General features: G+C 40.9%; 2 protein-coding genes across 2 annotated transcripts in view; both read left to right on the top strand.

Moving 5' to 3' along the window:
- The first annotated feature begins 2,441 nt into the window (after positions 1–2,441).
- On the top strand, positions 2,442–3,626 carry LOC106011438. Its single transcript, XM_013081122.1, has one exon. It carries the CDS (start codon positions 2,442–2,444, stop codon positions 3,624–3,626), a length of 1,185 nt encoding a protein of 394 aa, XP_012936576.1.
- A 583-nt stretch (positions 3,627–4,209) lies between these two features.
- The window catches only part of LOC101859477 (fibrillin-1), a 31,651-nt gene continuing 19,329 nt past the window's right edge, over positions 4,210–16,531 (top strand). Inside the window, exons 1-9 of the mRNA XM_013081135.1 lie at positions 4,210–4,419; positions 4,800–4,879; positions 6,764–6,814; positions 9,761–9,881; positions 11,163–11,288; positions 12,031–12,156; positions 12,967–13,092; positions 15,591–15,716; positions 16,132–16,257. Coding sequence (XP_012936589.1) covers positions 9,860–9,881; positions 11,163–11,288; positions 12,031–12,156; positions 12,967–13,092; positions 15,591–15,716; positions 16,132–16,257 — 652 coding nt within the window. The 5' untranslated portion in view covers positions 4,210–4,419; positions 4,800–4,879; positions 6,764–6,814; positions 9,761–9,859. The remainder of the gene's footprint in view (positions 4,420–4,799; positions 4,880–6,763; positions 6,815–9,760; positions 9,882–11,162; positions 11,289–12,030; positions 12,157–12,966; positions 13,093–15,590; positions 15,717–16,131; positions 16,258–16,531) is intronic.

Genomic DNA, 16,531 nt, shown 5'->3' with positions numbered 1-16,531 from the left:
AAGGTTTTATCGGATCACTTTGCTGTGACTTTCGAACTGGATATGAAGAAGCCGGGCCCGACGAAGCGCTCTATCAAGAGCAGAAACTTGGCGGCAAAAGATGGTGGCGGCTGTTTCGGCCATGATATGGTTAAAACCCTTTTGTGGGGAAGGGGATGTCGAGGCATGGCTTACTAAAGTAGAGTTAGTGGCAAAGTTGACGAACATTGATGATGTCGCGAGCTTCATTCCACTGTATCTGGAGGGGGGAGCTTTAGCTGTCTATCTGGAGATGGATGCGAAACAGAAGACTGACATTGTGGCCATTAAAAAGAGTCTGTGGGAAGCCTTTGCAGACAATCAATTTACTGCCTATGCAAGGTTAAGGGAGTGTAGATGGGCGGGTGAAGCAGTAGATGTATTTGCTAACGAATTGCGGAGGCTTGCAAGGCTGTGTGGGTTTACTGGGAATGGCTTAGAGCAGGTGGTGAAGTTAGCATTTATAACGGGTTTCCCGGACAATGTTGGATTGGAGTTACAGCAAATCTTTGGAGTTGAGGGTATGAGGGTGGCCGACCTTATTGGAAGGGCTCGTGTTTTGGCTCAGAATTCCATGGGTGTAGCAGCTCCATCTGTGGAGCCGGCGTCCAAAGGGAAGAAATGGAGGGTCAAGTGCTTTCAGTGTGGTGGGCCACATTTTTTACTGGATTGCCAAGAACGTAGAAAACGACTTGTTTGTTTCATATGGAAGAGGGGCATATTGCCTCTCGGTGCAAGGTCAACGAGTCAAGAGATCGGGGAGGGGGTGCCAAGAGCGGCAATGGTACAGAGACTGGGACAGCCTGTGCAAGTGGCAAGTCAACTACTACATCCAAGGGCGGTGTGCGGGGTGTACCGATTATCAGGGTCTACAGCAAAGGCAGGCGGCTTTGTGCGCTCGTGGACACTGGGTGTTCTAATACAATGATCAGGTCCCGGTTTGTGAATGACTGGAAAGGGGAGGTGTACACCAAAGCAGTCGACGGGAGGATAGTTAAATGTAAGGGAACTGCTCCAGTTGAACTTGAGATCGCTGGAGAGTGTGTTGAAGCCCAAGCCACTGTGGTTGATGATATCGTTGGTAGCATCGACGTGGTGATTGGAATGGAGACAAAACTGTACAGTTTGGGAAGGTGGCGTGCGCTGTCGTGGGCGGGTCTCCAGCACAGGTAATGCAGAGGCCCGATGGACCTATCATCCAGGACAAAGATTTTGAGGCAACCTTCGATGGGAATGTATGGACAGTTAGGTACTTTTGGAAGGACGTTTGTGCCCCACAGTTGAGGAACAAGGTTGCCATGTATGACAGTGGAATGCAGGGAGCAACGAGGGAGCTTTTCAACAAAGAAGTTGAAAAATGGATTGAGGACGGAATACTGCTGCCATGGGATGGGGAGGTGGACGGAATTATCCCGTTGATGGCGGTCGAGCAGCCTACGAAAAACAAAGTCCGACCAGTCCTAGACTTCCGTGAGCTGAACAAGTACGTAGAGTGCCACACAGGAGATGAACTTATTGATGTTTGTGCAGACAGGATGCGAGAGTGGCGGAAGATTGAAGGGGAGCCAGAGATTGTGGACCTTAGCGCTGCATACTTACAACTTCGTGTCAGTCCAGATCTCTGGAAGCATCAGTTGGTGCAGTACAAGGGGAAAATTTATTGCTTGACAAGGGTAGGATTCGGCCTGAATTCCGCTCCAAGAATCATGACAAAGGTGTTAAAGACGGTGTTGGAACAGTCTCCTCGGATAGATAGAGCCACTAGCTCTTATATTGACGACATTCTTGTGGACGTGTCGCAGCTGAGAGCAGGAGAAGTAATTTCGCATTTGGCGAGATATGGGTTACTGGCAAAGCCGGCCATGGAGCTAGAAGGGGGAGCAGCGTTGGGTCTGAAGCTCTCACGAGGCGCAGATGGGATGCTGGTATTTGGACGAAACAGTGACGTTCCAGTGGTGGGCTGCAAACTAAGTAAGAGGGAGCTTTTCTCAATCTGTGGTAAACTGGTGGGTCACTACCCGGTGGCTGGTTGGCTGCGGATAGCCTGCAATTTTATCAAACGGCATTCAGAAGGGGATAAGTGGAATTATTACATTGGTGACAGAGCCCAGCTGATGATTGAAGAGGTAGTTGATTGCATTCGAAAGGAAGATCCAGTGCGAGGGAGGTGGGGGGTTAGGTCAGCGAAGGAAGGGGTGGTGTGGTGTGACACCAGCAGCTTCGGCATGGGAGTCGTGGTAGAAATTGATGGTGTCATTGTTGAGGATGGGGCTTGGATGAGGAAGAATGATGATTATCACCACATTAATGTGGCGGAACTGGAGGCCGTGTTATAGGGTGTCAATCTAGGGATTAAGTGGGGTCTGGAGACTATTACAGTGGTCACAGATTCAGCAACCGTTAGTGGGTGGATCCGGTTGACGATGTCGGAGGAGAAACGTGTGAGAACATGTAGCCCAGCAGAGATTTTGGTAAAGTGGAGACTTGGGACACTGAAGACTCTCATAGAGGAATTAGGGATAACAGTCCAGGTCCGACTCGTGCCTTCAAAGGACAACAAGGCTGACTCTTTAACTAGAGTAAAGAAAGAGTGGTTGGCTCAAACCAACAAACCTGAAATGAGTAGGAAGAGAGCTGTGATCGGCGCTGCAACAAGTACCGTTGTCATGGATCTGCATAACCAGCACCACATGGGGGTTGAACGATCATGGTATCTGGCCAAGGAAGTTGATCCGACAATAACAAAGGAGCAAGTGAAATCAGCCGTGAAGAATTGTGAGAGATGTCAGTCGATAGACCCTGCTCCATTACAACACGAAACAGGGGGTTTGGAGGTTAGCACAGTCTGGGAGAGGCTTGCAGTGGACGTTACTCATTTTCACAATATACCTTACCTTACTATGGTGGACTGTGGTCCTGGGAGGTTCACCATTTGGCGGCAACTCAGAAGTGAAACAGCGCAGTGTATAGTGGCGGAGTTGGATCAGGTATTTTGCGAACGGGGTCCAGTTAGGGAACTTCTTTTGGATAACGCAACAGCCTTTAAATCAGAATTGTTTGTTCAGTTTCTTGAGGGATGGAATGTGCAACCTTACTACAGAGCAGCATATAGACCTAGTGGGAATGGTATTGTCGAACGGAATCACCGGTCCATTAAGGCCATGGCAGAACGTGGGAATATTTCCCCTATGGAGGCGGCCTTCTACTTTAACAGTGCACCACGGTATAGACAAGAACAGGACACAATCCCTCAGCAATCAGTGTTTACGTATAAGTGGAGGCAGCCATCAGCGACAGAGAGGGAATGGGGGGAAACAAACGAGCCGTCTGTCGTGACGGTTGGGGATGAAGTGTGGGTTAAACCACCAGGTGCACGTTGCACCACGCAATGGGGTCGTGGTGTGGTGACAAAGGTTAACTCCCGAAACAACGTAGAAGTGAACCATGTGCCAAGGCACGTGTTAGACTTAAGGAAGGTGGCAACTTCGGATGAAGATGATGCAGAGAGCAATCAGCACCGTGTGGTGATTGATGAGGCGTCCCCACCGAGGTATCCCCAGCGAGTTAGAAAAGTACCAGCGTGGCAGGAGGATTATGTGGTTGGGTAGCAGTGGGTGGAAGTTGCTGATTTGTGATGTATATAGTGTTTGTTGTCTGAATTCTCTTGTTGCAGTTCTTAAGTGGGGTTTTAGTGCCGCTTAATTTGTTCGCTTTTTGGGGGGGTATTTATTGAGATTTATGATCTTCAGATCATGGGGGCGTGTGGTGTATTTGGTTGTTTTTGGTTGTGGCAGGGGGTTAAGCCTAGCCTATTGTATTGTTTGGCTGAAAGTGTGAGAGTGAGTAAAGTGTGAGTCTGTGTTCAGTTGTATTGTTTGCAAGTTGATAAAAGTCTGAGTTACTACTGGTGGGATTTTGAGAGGAGAGAGTTGTATCAAGGCAGAGGAGGCCTGCTGACAGTATAGGTTGTGAAAAAGGCTAGTTAGAGCTTCGGTTCAGTTGTGCGTGAAGTGTGAGATTCCAATCAAACGCATCGGGGCCCCAAAGCTGCAGAAAGAATCACAACACAGAGCAGAGGAACAGGTTTGGCTAATTCCTGTTATAGTAGCATGTGACAGAAGGTTAGTAGTGTTAAATCTTTGTTTTGTGTTCCAAGTAACAACCCTTGTGCATGTTGATCCCTCAATGTTCTCTTCATTTCTATAAATGTGAGTTGTTCCCACCCCCAGGTAAATGGCAAATGTAACTGTAAACGTGGATGGACAGGAAGCTCCTGTGAGGTGGATGAGGATGAGTGTGACTCAAACCCATGTCCGGACAATGCAAAGTGCGAGAACACAGTAGGCAGCCATCTATGTATCTGTAATCCTGGCTACTATAAGAACAACACCTTTTGTGAGGGTAAGTCAATTTAATCAGATCACTAGGAACCTCTGAGTATGACTCTGTTGACTGTAGGTTGCTTCATGATGTCTTTGTATTAACAACAGTGTGAAGTATGGCAAAATCTCTTTACATTCTCTATTTTGTGGAAACTAAGAAATTATGAAAGATGGGTAGATGGGCGGGGATGGGTTATACCATTCATGAAAACTGATAAATGCGCTTTTTAATAAATTAATATGAATAATTTTTGTGGATCAAGATTTTAATAGGTTCTGCAGTCCTTGAAATATTTTTGTACTGGGTATATTTCTTTTTACTGTAGGCCTATTTTATGAAAAGTCCAGACGAAAGTGCTGTTCCTTCACCTGTATCTTCCTTTTGTGTTTTGTTCACAGAGTGTGCTGAAGGAACTTATGGTCAGGACTGTTCTCTTACTTGCACCTGTAACCTGACCAACTTAGAATCCTGCAATAAGGTTTGGGTTTGGGCGACATACTTTTTGTAAAAACATTTGACTTCTTTGACATCATTGCGCTGCATAATATGAGAGAAAAAAACTTATCCTTTTCTTCCTTACTACAGTGGACCTAACTCATGACAGTTTTGGTAATTGCAGGGTTTCAGCTAAAGCAGGCTTATAATAAATCCCTGAGCCCAATCTCTTATAATAAATTGTAAAAAAAGATTGTTCATATCAGACATTTAGAATAGGTATACTCAGCTATTTCAGTGGTCCAACTATTCACGAAATCCTAGAACAAATGTACAGGGAAGCAGAAAAAAGCTAATGAATCAAAAACGACATCCACAGTGAATTGTACCCACATGACCCACAAGAAACCTAAGTTGATTATGTAAATTTTACACATTTTATAATGTATCATGTCATAAATGCAGGGTGGAAGAGGAAAAGCTAGATGCACTTTGCTGTTAATTCCCTTTCTAATCAGTGACTAGATTGCCTTCACGTGACCTTGGTCTTGTACTACATTGTCATATTGTTTTCTTGTTAGCTGTGTAATGGGAACATATAATTGAATGAAAAGTAGGCATTGGGCGCTAGATCTACCATAGATATGAGTGTGTTCCTTTTCGCAATTGTGGTAACTATTTGATTATGAATAGTTTTAAATTATGCATAGAGCCTGCTGTAAAGCATGGTCTGGGCTTAATAAATGCAATTATTTTCATTAGACTACCTGTGTGTCTCAAATAATGCCTAGTCAACCTTCATGAGACTAAGGTACTAAAGAAAAAGAAAAAAAAGAGAACAGGATGAGGAGCAAAAATATCAGCGGAAAAGAATGGAGAAATAACTTGTTTATTGGTGGTGGGTAATCTTTGTAATAAACATAATCCCACTGGTTAGAAGTTAATCATTAGTTACAGTGTTAGTAAACATTATCCTCATCTATAACAGGGTTCGACTATGACAGAGACATCACGTGGGCCCCACCAGTCCTTTTATAGACTGTTCCCACGGAATTGTTAACCCTAGAAGCGCTCAGCGTTTCACCGAAAGTAACCCGCCAAAAATGCCCCGCCGCCACGGCCGATCAGTTGTAAACATGGAGGTTTGGCGGGGGGGGGGAGGAAACAGCTGAGATACCCAAAATGTATACCTGCTACTGAAAAATGACCATTTACGGCTCAACGGATGATAAAAAGCATATAAAAGCATATATTTTCTTTAAGCTGATAGAATGAGCCATTCAAAAATGATCAGCGATCAAATAAATACAAACAATGCCGAGAACGCGATAGACTCAACAATTAGTACATCAGCACGGCGAAACAAGTGATAACACATAGCGTGTAGTCGCTCAGCGGGACCGCGTCACTTTATCGATCGATATCTCGGCCAAGAGACGCTCTACGAGGTCAAGATAACTTGCAAAGTCATTGGTCACTATTTATAACTTTGGCCTGTAATTGACTACGTCATTTTCCATATAAGGAATACTGGAATTTTCCATTGAAAAGGGTCAGCGTCTATGCCCTTTATATAGGGCCTGCGCGCTTCCCGGTCGAAGTAGGTCAGCCTTATATATAGGGCGTGCGCGCTTCCCGGGTAGCCCGGCTCACGCCCTTTATATAGGGCCTGCGCGCTTCCAGGGTTAAGATATGTGGATTTCACTTTACATTACATGTTTAACTCTACCTTCCATGCCTATCATTGCGCATGTCATGTGATAAAACCTATAGGAAAAGAGCCTTTTTTGTTCATCAACGTTTTTAATCAGCCAAGATGATGTTTTCAATGAAAAAGAATTCAGCTAGAAGCGTCACATTACCGTGTCCATGTTGATCCTTCAATGTTCTCATCATTTCTATAGATGTGAGTCGTTCCCACCCCCAGGTAAATGGCACATGTAACTGTAAACGTGGCTGGACAGGAAGCTCATGTGAGGTGGATGAGGATGAGTGTGACTCAGACCCATGTCCAGACAATGCACAGTGCCAGAACACAGCAGGAAGCCATCAATGTATCTGTAATCCTGGCTACTATATGAACAACTCTTTATGTGTGGGTGAGTCCTTTTAATCAGTTCTGTAGGAAACTCAGAGTATGAGTGTGTTGACTGTAGATTGCATTATGACGTCAGTGTATTAACTCACTTACTATTGGGCCCTTTCACCAGTCACAAACGTTGAAGACTGGCGTTTTTGGGAGTATTTCAATAAACCACCTCAACTCTCAGAATTACCCTATTGTAATTATTTTTTTGACAAAGTAAAGTAACATTCAAGCTTAATCTAATACAAAAAACTAAAGTTGTCGAAGTCTTATACTTTAATTTGTATGATTTTTTAAAAATTGGCATGAATTTGATTTTCAAAAAATTTTTCAGAAACATGACAGGTAGAATGAAATTCACAACAACAACAAAAATACAAGTTCAAAGTGTTCTGTTTTGATTTGTATGCATGTGTGAGTGTTTGGTGAAAATATTAAAGCTGGTCTGTGCGTTAATTCAGACTACACAGAATTACATGAGACAGATGTACGGCACGACGTTGTGATTTCGTTGCACTAACAACACCAGTACTAGTGCTAGATCTAGCCCAAAAACTATGACTCGGGCAGTGTTCAGGTACATATCCAGGATCCTAACTATCAGACACATCGTATTCTGACGCACTAGAACTAGTAAAACGTACAGAAGTATTGAAAACGGCGAAATTATGGGATTCTTGTTCATACAACTTCTTAGACCGTTACTACGACGCGACTGTCGGATTACTGTCAGCTGTATAGGAAAAAGCATAGCATGAGTTCCGGTCAGTTCAACCCCAGTTGGGATGACAATCCTTCACCTTCATTAACTTAAAAACTACCGTTCCCAGAGATACGAAATGGTCTAAGTAGCTCAGGCTTGGCTAAACAAGGGTACGAGGCAGGTCATGCGATCCATGCGTAATTTGTTGAGCGAAAAATAAATTCCAAAGATAATCACGCAGGGCTTGTGGGAACCGTCGCGAGCGTCATGGCGGGGGTCACGCAACTGTTGTGTGAACCATCTGAAATGAGTTAATATATGTGAGAAGAATTGGAAAATCTCCTTACACACTGCATTTTGTTAAAGCTAAGACATTCTGGATTGGAATGGGTTGGTGGAGATTGCCATTCATAAAACTGAAATATCCTTAACATTTTGTAATTAATTGATATGAATAATTTCTGTGGAGCAAGATTGTAATTGGTTCAGCTGTCATTCAAAATATATCTTCTTAATAGTTCTTTATTTTGTATTTTGTTAAAAATCCTGAATGTTGTGGATAAGTTGAATGTTGTTCCTTCACCTGTATCTTCCTCATGGGTTCTGTTCACAGATTGCGATAAAGGTTCTTATGGCCAAGACTGTGCTCTTACTTGCAGCTGTAACCAGACCAACATAGAATCCTGCAATAAGGTTTGGGCTACATACTCTTTTAAAAAACATTTGTGTCCTGATGCAGTAGAACCAGGTGTTTGTCAGTTTTGGGGCATATGGAGTTATTAATGTCATCTTAAAGCCTGTCTAATTGCCATACTTTTGATGGAAACGATATCCATTTAGCAGGGATGCAAGTCAAGGTATTGGAGATTGAAGGAGGTGGGGGTTGCCTGGTTTCAAAGGTCAAATTAGCAAGAAAATGGCCGCCAAAGTTAGGTTCTTTCCCTAGTTTGAGAGTCCGTAGAAAGTGAAAATTTTCATCTTTCATGCCTTTAATCAAAGTTTTTCAGTAAAATCCACACAGAAATGAGTTCTTTAACTGATTCCGTCCATGCAGCAGCTGTCAGCAGCTCTGGGTTTTTCCGCTGCTGCCATTCGACCGCTGTGAGCGGCTCAACGAAATCCGAATTTCCTGCTTTTTAAGTTGTCGAAAGGAAGTAGAACTTGTAAACAAGCCTGACCTCAATCTCTGAGTGCCAAAATCGATCGAAACTCCACGAAATTCTTGCAAAAGTCGTTGTTTTGTTGTTGTAATATAAGGGTAAACAACACGGAGCATGGTATAATAAAAAAGCCCTTCTGTGAAAGGTGTTAACTCAATTTGTGAAATTCTTGCATAAATGTGTGCAAGGATGATATCGCAACAATTTTGTGTTGATTCCTTTGGATTATAAGGACTTGTAGAGCTGAGAAAATGAGGTAAGTTGAAATTTTCGAAGAGATGTTGGGCAATTTTTTTTTCTCTTTCGTTTTTGTCTGAGGGAAAATATGATACAAACATAATATAGGTAATTGTTATTGATATAAACAGATTCCTGTATTGATCCCCATCAGTTTGGTATGACAATACATATTAGAGTAACTTATAATTAGAGCTTCACAGTAATGCATTAAATAGATGCACCCCAGGTAAAAAAACTGAACAGGGAAAAATAATTCTGTCCACAGCCTGAAAAAAATCATAGATGGAATCAGTTAATGGACATGAAAAGTTGTTGAGCCAAAAAACAAAAATTCGATTCGAATTCCCAAACCTAAGGGAAAAATGCCAGTTTCTTCCCTTTCATTATTTTGACGAGCGCTTGATTTCACCAAGCTGCAACACATTTAACATTTTTATTTTATTGTACAACATTTTAGATAAAAAGACTCATCCATTTTTTCCTTACTATTATTATTAAGATGTGCTGGTTTTATTATATTATATATCAAGTGTTTAACATCCATGGCATTGATTATGTATTTCATGTGGTAAGAGACATAAGGAGAGCCTTTGTTTATCAGGTTTTTTTGTCAGCCCAGAGAATGTTTTTGATAACAAAGACTTCAACTAGAAGTACATGTATAAAATGTCCTTGTCCATATTTATCCCCTCAGTGTTCTCAACATGTCTATAAATGTGAGTTGTTCCCTGTGAGGTGGATGAGGATGAGTGTGACTCAGACCCATGTCCGGACAATGCACAGTGCCAGAACACAGCAGGCAGCCATCAATGTATCTGTAATCCTGGCTACTATATGAACAACTCTTTATGTGTGGGTGAGTCCTTTTAACCAGATCACCAGGAAACTCAAAATATGAGTCTGTTGACTGTAGGATGAATCATGATATATATCAGTGTATTAACATCAATGTGAAGTACTGAAAAATCTTGCACACTCCATTCTTTTGAAACTAAGAAATTCTGTGTGTGTGCGTGCATGCGTGTATGGGTGTGATAAAAATGTTGACTATCATGTTGTCCTAGAAAATCTATACCACACACGGCGTCCAAAATTCCATCTCAGCGATCTTTTAGTTAGTCTGGGCCCCCCGCAGTAGGCCATAAATCACCGCCAGGTCACCTACAATTTCACACGTCAGGTCTGGGATTGACCGGGGTCAACTCGTGCACGGGATTGTCCTATCTTGTCATTATCAGAACGCGTTTCTACCCCTAATTTCATGAGCCGTGAAATGATACTCACTCTACCCCTAGAATCTTTTTCTTCACCAATTTCGCTTTGTCTACGTTTTCTTGGTATCTTGTGAAAGTTTCAACAGTTTTCATTGATTCGTTTGGGAATAATAACAGTTTTAAATTTTCAGTGTTAAGTGAACGGAAACGCTATTAATAATGTGATCTCTTCAAATTTAACTACAAATCATTCCAAAATGAAACATTGGTGTTTATTTCTGTTTACGCGGTGTGATAGCCATCAAATCATATTTTCTAATGATGTGAATTTTGTTTTTCCAGCAATTTGTAGTGACTGGCAATCAGTTAGTGAATTGTATTCCTGAGTAAAAATTGTTAAACTCCAATGGGTTTGTCACACATATGAAAGGCATAGAGAGTCTCTGAATGAACTTTGTCGTGTGTGTTGGCGTTTAAATTTAACTGTCAATCAAAAAAAGTACAGAGAGCCCCAAATTGAAAAACCAATTTCTTTAGGTACGCCTGAAAAAGTTTGCTTCTGTCGCTTGAGTCACAGATTAAGAGATGATTTTCTATGTAAAACTAGTTTACTTCTGAATGGACCATAAGTAATATGATTATACAAGAACAAACTGTTTGATCCTTCTCATACAGTAAGTGACTACAGATTTTACAGCAGTGCAAGGAAACATGGTTTGAAATCATTCCTTAATTTTAGCTGTTTGCAGGGTGATTAACAGTACATCTTCCATTTCACTTAATGTGAGATGAATGGTGAAATTGGAGGTCCTACTGTCTTTATATCGACACCACAAAAAAAAGATGCTATATCTGGCATAAGCTGCTCACTGGAGTCTCAACTGAGCTTATAATAGAAAATGTTTATGTTTTCATTTCCTCAGATGTGAATGAATGTGAAGCTAGTCCTTCACCTTGTGCTCAAGTGTGTACAAACCGCGACGGTGGCTACACATGCTCCTGCAACGACGGATATGCAGTTAACCAGACTAATTCTAACCTCTGCTATGGTATGTCACTTGCTGTTGATATTATATTCTGAGTCTGTCCATCATTTATAGGAAAATGATAATTTCTATGTTGAGCTTTTGGCATTTTTGATCATTCCAAGTTGCATGCTGTTATTTCATTTACTTCTTTCTTTACCAATCGAGATGTCTACAGTATTAGCAAGGACTTCAACTTCTTTTCCTTCTTATTATTATTATTATTATTATTATTATTATTATTATTATTATTATTATCATTTACAACAGTTGTAAAGTGATTTTTTTGTTCTCAGTTCGGCTTGTTTTTTCGATGTTATTGCCACAGAGAATTAAATGAGTTCACATTTCATGAAATTGAAAAACTAATTCCTGTAGGCACGCCTGAATTATAAAAAGTTTGCTTCTGTCGCTTGAGTCACAGATTTAGAGATGATTTTCTATGTAAAACTAGTTTACTTCTGAATGGACCATAAGTAATATGATTACAAGAACAAACTGTTTGATCCTTCTCACACAGTAAGTGACTACAGATTTTACAGCAGTGCAAGGAAACATGGTTTGAAATCATTCCTTAATTTTAGCTGTTGTCAGGGTGATTAACAGTACATCTTCCATTTCACTTAATGTGAGATGAATGGTGAAATTGGAGGTCCTACTGTCTTTATATCAATACCACAGAAAAGATGCTATATCTGGCATAAGCTGCTCACTGGAGTCTCAACTGAGCTTATAATAGAAAATGTTTATGTTTTCATTTCCTCAGATGTGAATGAATGTGAAGCCAGTCCTTCACCTTGTGCTCAAGTGTGTACAAACCGCGACGGTGGCTACACATGCTCCTGCAACGACGGATATGCAGTTAACCAGACTAATTCTAACCTCTGCTATGGTATGTCACTTGCTGTTGTTATTATATTCTGAGTCTGTCCATCATTTATAGGAAAATGATAATTTCTATGTTGAGCTTTTGGCATTTTTGATCATTCCAAGTTGCATGCTGTTATTTCATTTACTTCTTTCTTTACCAATCGAGATGTCTACAGTATTAGCAAGGACTTCAACTTCTTTTCCTTCTTGAATGTTAAAGGTCCTCATCAGAACATGATAGATAAACTACTATTTTTGTTGCTGTTGTTATTATTATTATTATTATTATTATCATTTACAACAGTTGTAAAGTGATTTTTTTGTTCTCAGTTAGGCTTGTTTTTTCGATGTTATTGCCACAGAGAATTAAATGAGTTCACATTTCATGAAATTGAAAAACTAATTCCTGTAGGCACGCCTGAATTATAAAAAGTTTGCTTCTGTCGCTCGAGTCACAGATTAAGAGATGATTTTCTATGTAAAACTAGTTTACTTCTGAATGGACCATAAGTAATATGATTATACAAGAACAAACTGTTTGATCCTTCTCACACAGTATTTGACTGCAGATTTTACAGCAGTGCATGGGGAAATGGCTTGAAATCATTTGTTAATTTAAGCCATTTTCTTGATGATTATTACATCTCCTACTTCTTTTAATGTAAGATGGATGGTGAAATTGGAGGTCCAGCTGTCTTTATATTAAACGTCCCCCCCCCCTCCCACCTCACCCAATCCCAACCCCCGAAAAGATGTTAAATCTGGCATAAGCTACTCACTGAGATCTAAACTGACCTTGTAATAGAAAACGTTTATGCGCTCATTTCCTCAGATGTGAATGAATGTGAAGCCAGCCCTTCACCTTGTGCTCAAGTGTGTACAAACCGCGACGGTGGCTACACATGCTCCTGCAACGACGGATATGCAGTTAACCAGAGTAATTCTAGTCTTTGCAACGGTACGTCGCTTACGGTTGATTTTATATTTTTAGTCTGTCCATCATTTGTAGGAAAATGATGAGTTCTGTGGTGAGTTTTGGCATTTGTGACCATTCCAAGCTTCATGCTATCATTTCCGTTACTTTTTTTCTCTCTTTACCAAGAGTGCTAGCAAGGTCTATAACCTCTTTTCCTTCTTAGATGTTAAAGGTCATCATCTGTTTATCAAAGAGAACTATTATTATTATTATTATTATTATTATTATTATTATTATTATTATTATTATCTAGTACAACAGTTGTAAAGTGACATTTTTATGCCCAATTAGCCCTTTTGTATCCATGTTATTGCCACAGAGAATTACATGAGTTTACAGTACAGGAGTTATTGAAATTGCAAAACTAACGCCTGAATTCTTCCTTTACTTTACTTTATTTTACTTCACTTCACTTCACTTCACTTCACTTCACTTCACTTCACTTCACTTCACTTCACTTCACTTCACTTCACTTCACTTCACTTCTCTTTACTTTACTTTACTTCACTTTACTTTATCGTTCCTCTTGTACTGTCTGTTGAGTCGAGTGGAGAAAGAGCTTTCAGTCTGTGGCAAGCTGGATTGCCCGGCTTGGTAAGATGTTGTTGGTCTTCAGCGTATCCTTCACACCTCGATCCTGGTCTTTTTTAGTCTCCTTCTTGCCTGTTACCCTGATATTCTTTTGTTGTGGGTGGTTGGCGGGTGCTCTGATGTGGTTTGCTTCTTTTTTTCTATGAAACATCTATCTTCCTTATCTCTCCTTCTTCTTTTTTGTGTTTGTTACTCTCTTGTAACACCTCTAATCTTCTGGTGCCGTAAAACCTCTCCTAAAAAAAAATTCTTTTGTTGTAGGCTTTACTGGCAAGCTGGTGAGGTGCCATACATGTCAGATGTCCAAACCACCTGATTGTCTGCCTTATAATGTAGTGGAAGACAGGTGTTGTTCCCACCATTTCTCTGATCCTCGTGCTTCTGATCATGTCCCATATGGTTTTGTTGATGGCTCTCCTCAGACATCTCATCTCTGGTGTTCCAGACTATTGGTCAAAGTCCATGTCTGGCATTTGTATGTCAAGGTGGGGATAAAGATAAAGTCAATGAGCTTGGCTTTGGTCGTAAATAGGGGTGTTAGGGTGTTTGAGGAGTGGGGCAAGGTGGTAGCTGACGCTGCTAACCTTCTGTATTCTCGTCTCAGTTTTTCTATTGAAACTTCCGTCTTCCAAGAAGATACTGCCAATATACTTGAACTGGCTGACTTGTTTTAACCCTGTTCGTACACCCTGGGGTCATTTTGTACCCCCGGGGTTGTATTCTTCATATTTTAGAATACTTCTAGTGCAAAGATCTCTTTGAAACTTTCAGTATTTCTCAAAAAGTCATTTTGACAGACTGCTATACAAAGCGTACGGATCGGATTAACGAGTAAATGTCCTCTTTGGAAAGTGGTGGCTCTGAGTTGCCCACGTCATATGGATATGATAGTAAAACACGATGTACAGATAGGGTTAATGGAGTTTCATCGATGTTGATATTTAGGTTGCCAGGTGTTCTGCTGACCTTCATCGTTTCGGTTTTGCTTTTGCTGATCTTCATGTTGAGCTTTTCACACTGTGTATTCAGACTGTCTGTGGACTCTTGAAGTTGCTCTTTTTTCTTATATGTCAGCTTTGGTCATGTACAAACAGCATCTCATTCGAGTCTTTTGGGTTGAGGTTTGCTTCTTCCATGATTTTGTCCATGTATATGATGAGAAGTAGATGATGATAACGCACACCCTTGCCTCACTCCAGATGACCTGTCGAACTAGTTAATCTGTCCATTTTGGGTAGTGACTGTGCTCTCACTGTTGGTGTAGATGGCTCTGATGTTGCCCAGCAGTTGTCCCCTGATACTGCACTCTTCAAGTGTTTGCCTTAGTTTGTTTCTGTGTACACTATGGTCAGTCAAATGCTTTTTCCTGGTCAGCAAACACAATTTTCCATTCTTTTTTATTTTCAATTGTCCTTTCACTCAGTTGACTTTTCCTTGGTGCTTTTAACTATCCTCGTAGGTGCCCATAGGCACACCTGAATTTTAAAAAGTTTGCTTCGGTCACTTTAGTCATAGATGGATAAACGATTTTTAAATGTAGAATTAGACATTTTTAAATGGAACATAAATAATATGATTGTACAAGAACATACTGTCTGGTGATCTCATACAGAAATTGACTGCAGATTTTATAGCAGTGCAAGGGAACATGCTTTAAAATCATTTGTGAATCTTAGCCATTTTCAGGGTAATTAGCACATCTTCTGCTTCATCTAATGTGAGATGGTTGGTGAAATTTAATGCCGTACTGTTTTTGTATAACACCCCCCCCCCCCCTCCCCCACGCACACACACATACACAGAAAAAATATGTTAAATTTGGCATAAGCTGCCCACTGAAGTGTAAACTGACCTTGTAATAGAAAATGTTTATGTTTTCATTTCCTCAGATGTGAATGAATGTGAAGCCAGTCCTTCACCTTGTGCTCAAGTGTGTACAAACCGCGACGGTGGCTATACATGCTCCTGCAACGACGGATATGCAGTTGACCAGACTAATTCTAGCCTATGCATCGGTACGTCACTTGCTGTTGATATAGTGGAACTTGTGTATTCAATGAAAACTCAGATTCAACGAAAGGAGTTGGATTCCCTGTTTCTTTTATTCATAAAAATCAATAAAAATAACTCGGATTCAACAAACACCTAATTATATGAGCTAGCTCGACTTCAACGACGTGGCTTTGCTCATTTTCACCCGCAACAAACCTTATCTGTTCTTGAATATCATCTATGACACCTGCATCGTGAATGGTTATTCGTTCATCCTATTGTTTATATCTTATGCGACCAATCAGCAATCAACACCCCTCCACCCTCCCCCACGCACACACACATACACAGAAAAAATATGTTAAATTTGGCATCAGCTGCCCACTGAAGTGTAAACTGACCTTGTAATAGAAAATGTTTATGCGCTCATTTCCTCAGATGTGAATGAATGTGAAGCCAGTCCTTCACCTTGTGCTCAAGTGTGTACAAACCGCGACGGTGGCTATACATGCTCCTGCAACGACGGATATGCAGTTGACCAGACTAATTCTAGCCTATGCATCGGTACGTCACTTGCTGTTGATACAATGGAACATGTGTATTCAATGAAAACTCGGATACTTCAACGACGTGGCTTTGCTCATTTTCACCCGCAACAAACCTTATCTGTTCTTAAAAACCATCTATGACACCTGCATCATGAATGTTTATTCATTCATCCTATTGTTTATATCTTATGCGACCAATCAGCAATCAACACCCCTCCACCCTCCCCCACGCACACACACATACACAGAAAAAATATGTTAAATTTGGCATCAGCTGCCCACTGAAGTGT

The sequence above is a fragment of the Aplysia californica genome, unplaced genomic scaffold, assembly GCF_000002075.1.
Source record: "Aplysia californica isolate F4 #8 unplaced genomic scaffold, AplCal3.0 scaffold00117, whole genome shotgun sequence".
NCBI classification, from domain to species: Eukaryota; Metazoa; Mollusca; class Gastropoda; order Aplysiida; family Aplysiidae; genus Aplysia; species Aplysia californica.
This window is presented reverse-complemented; position numbering and strand designations above follow the sequence as displayed.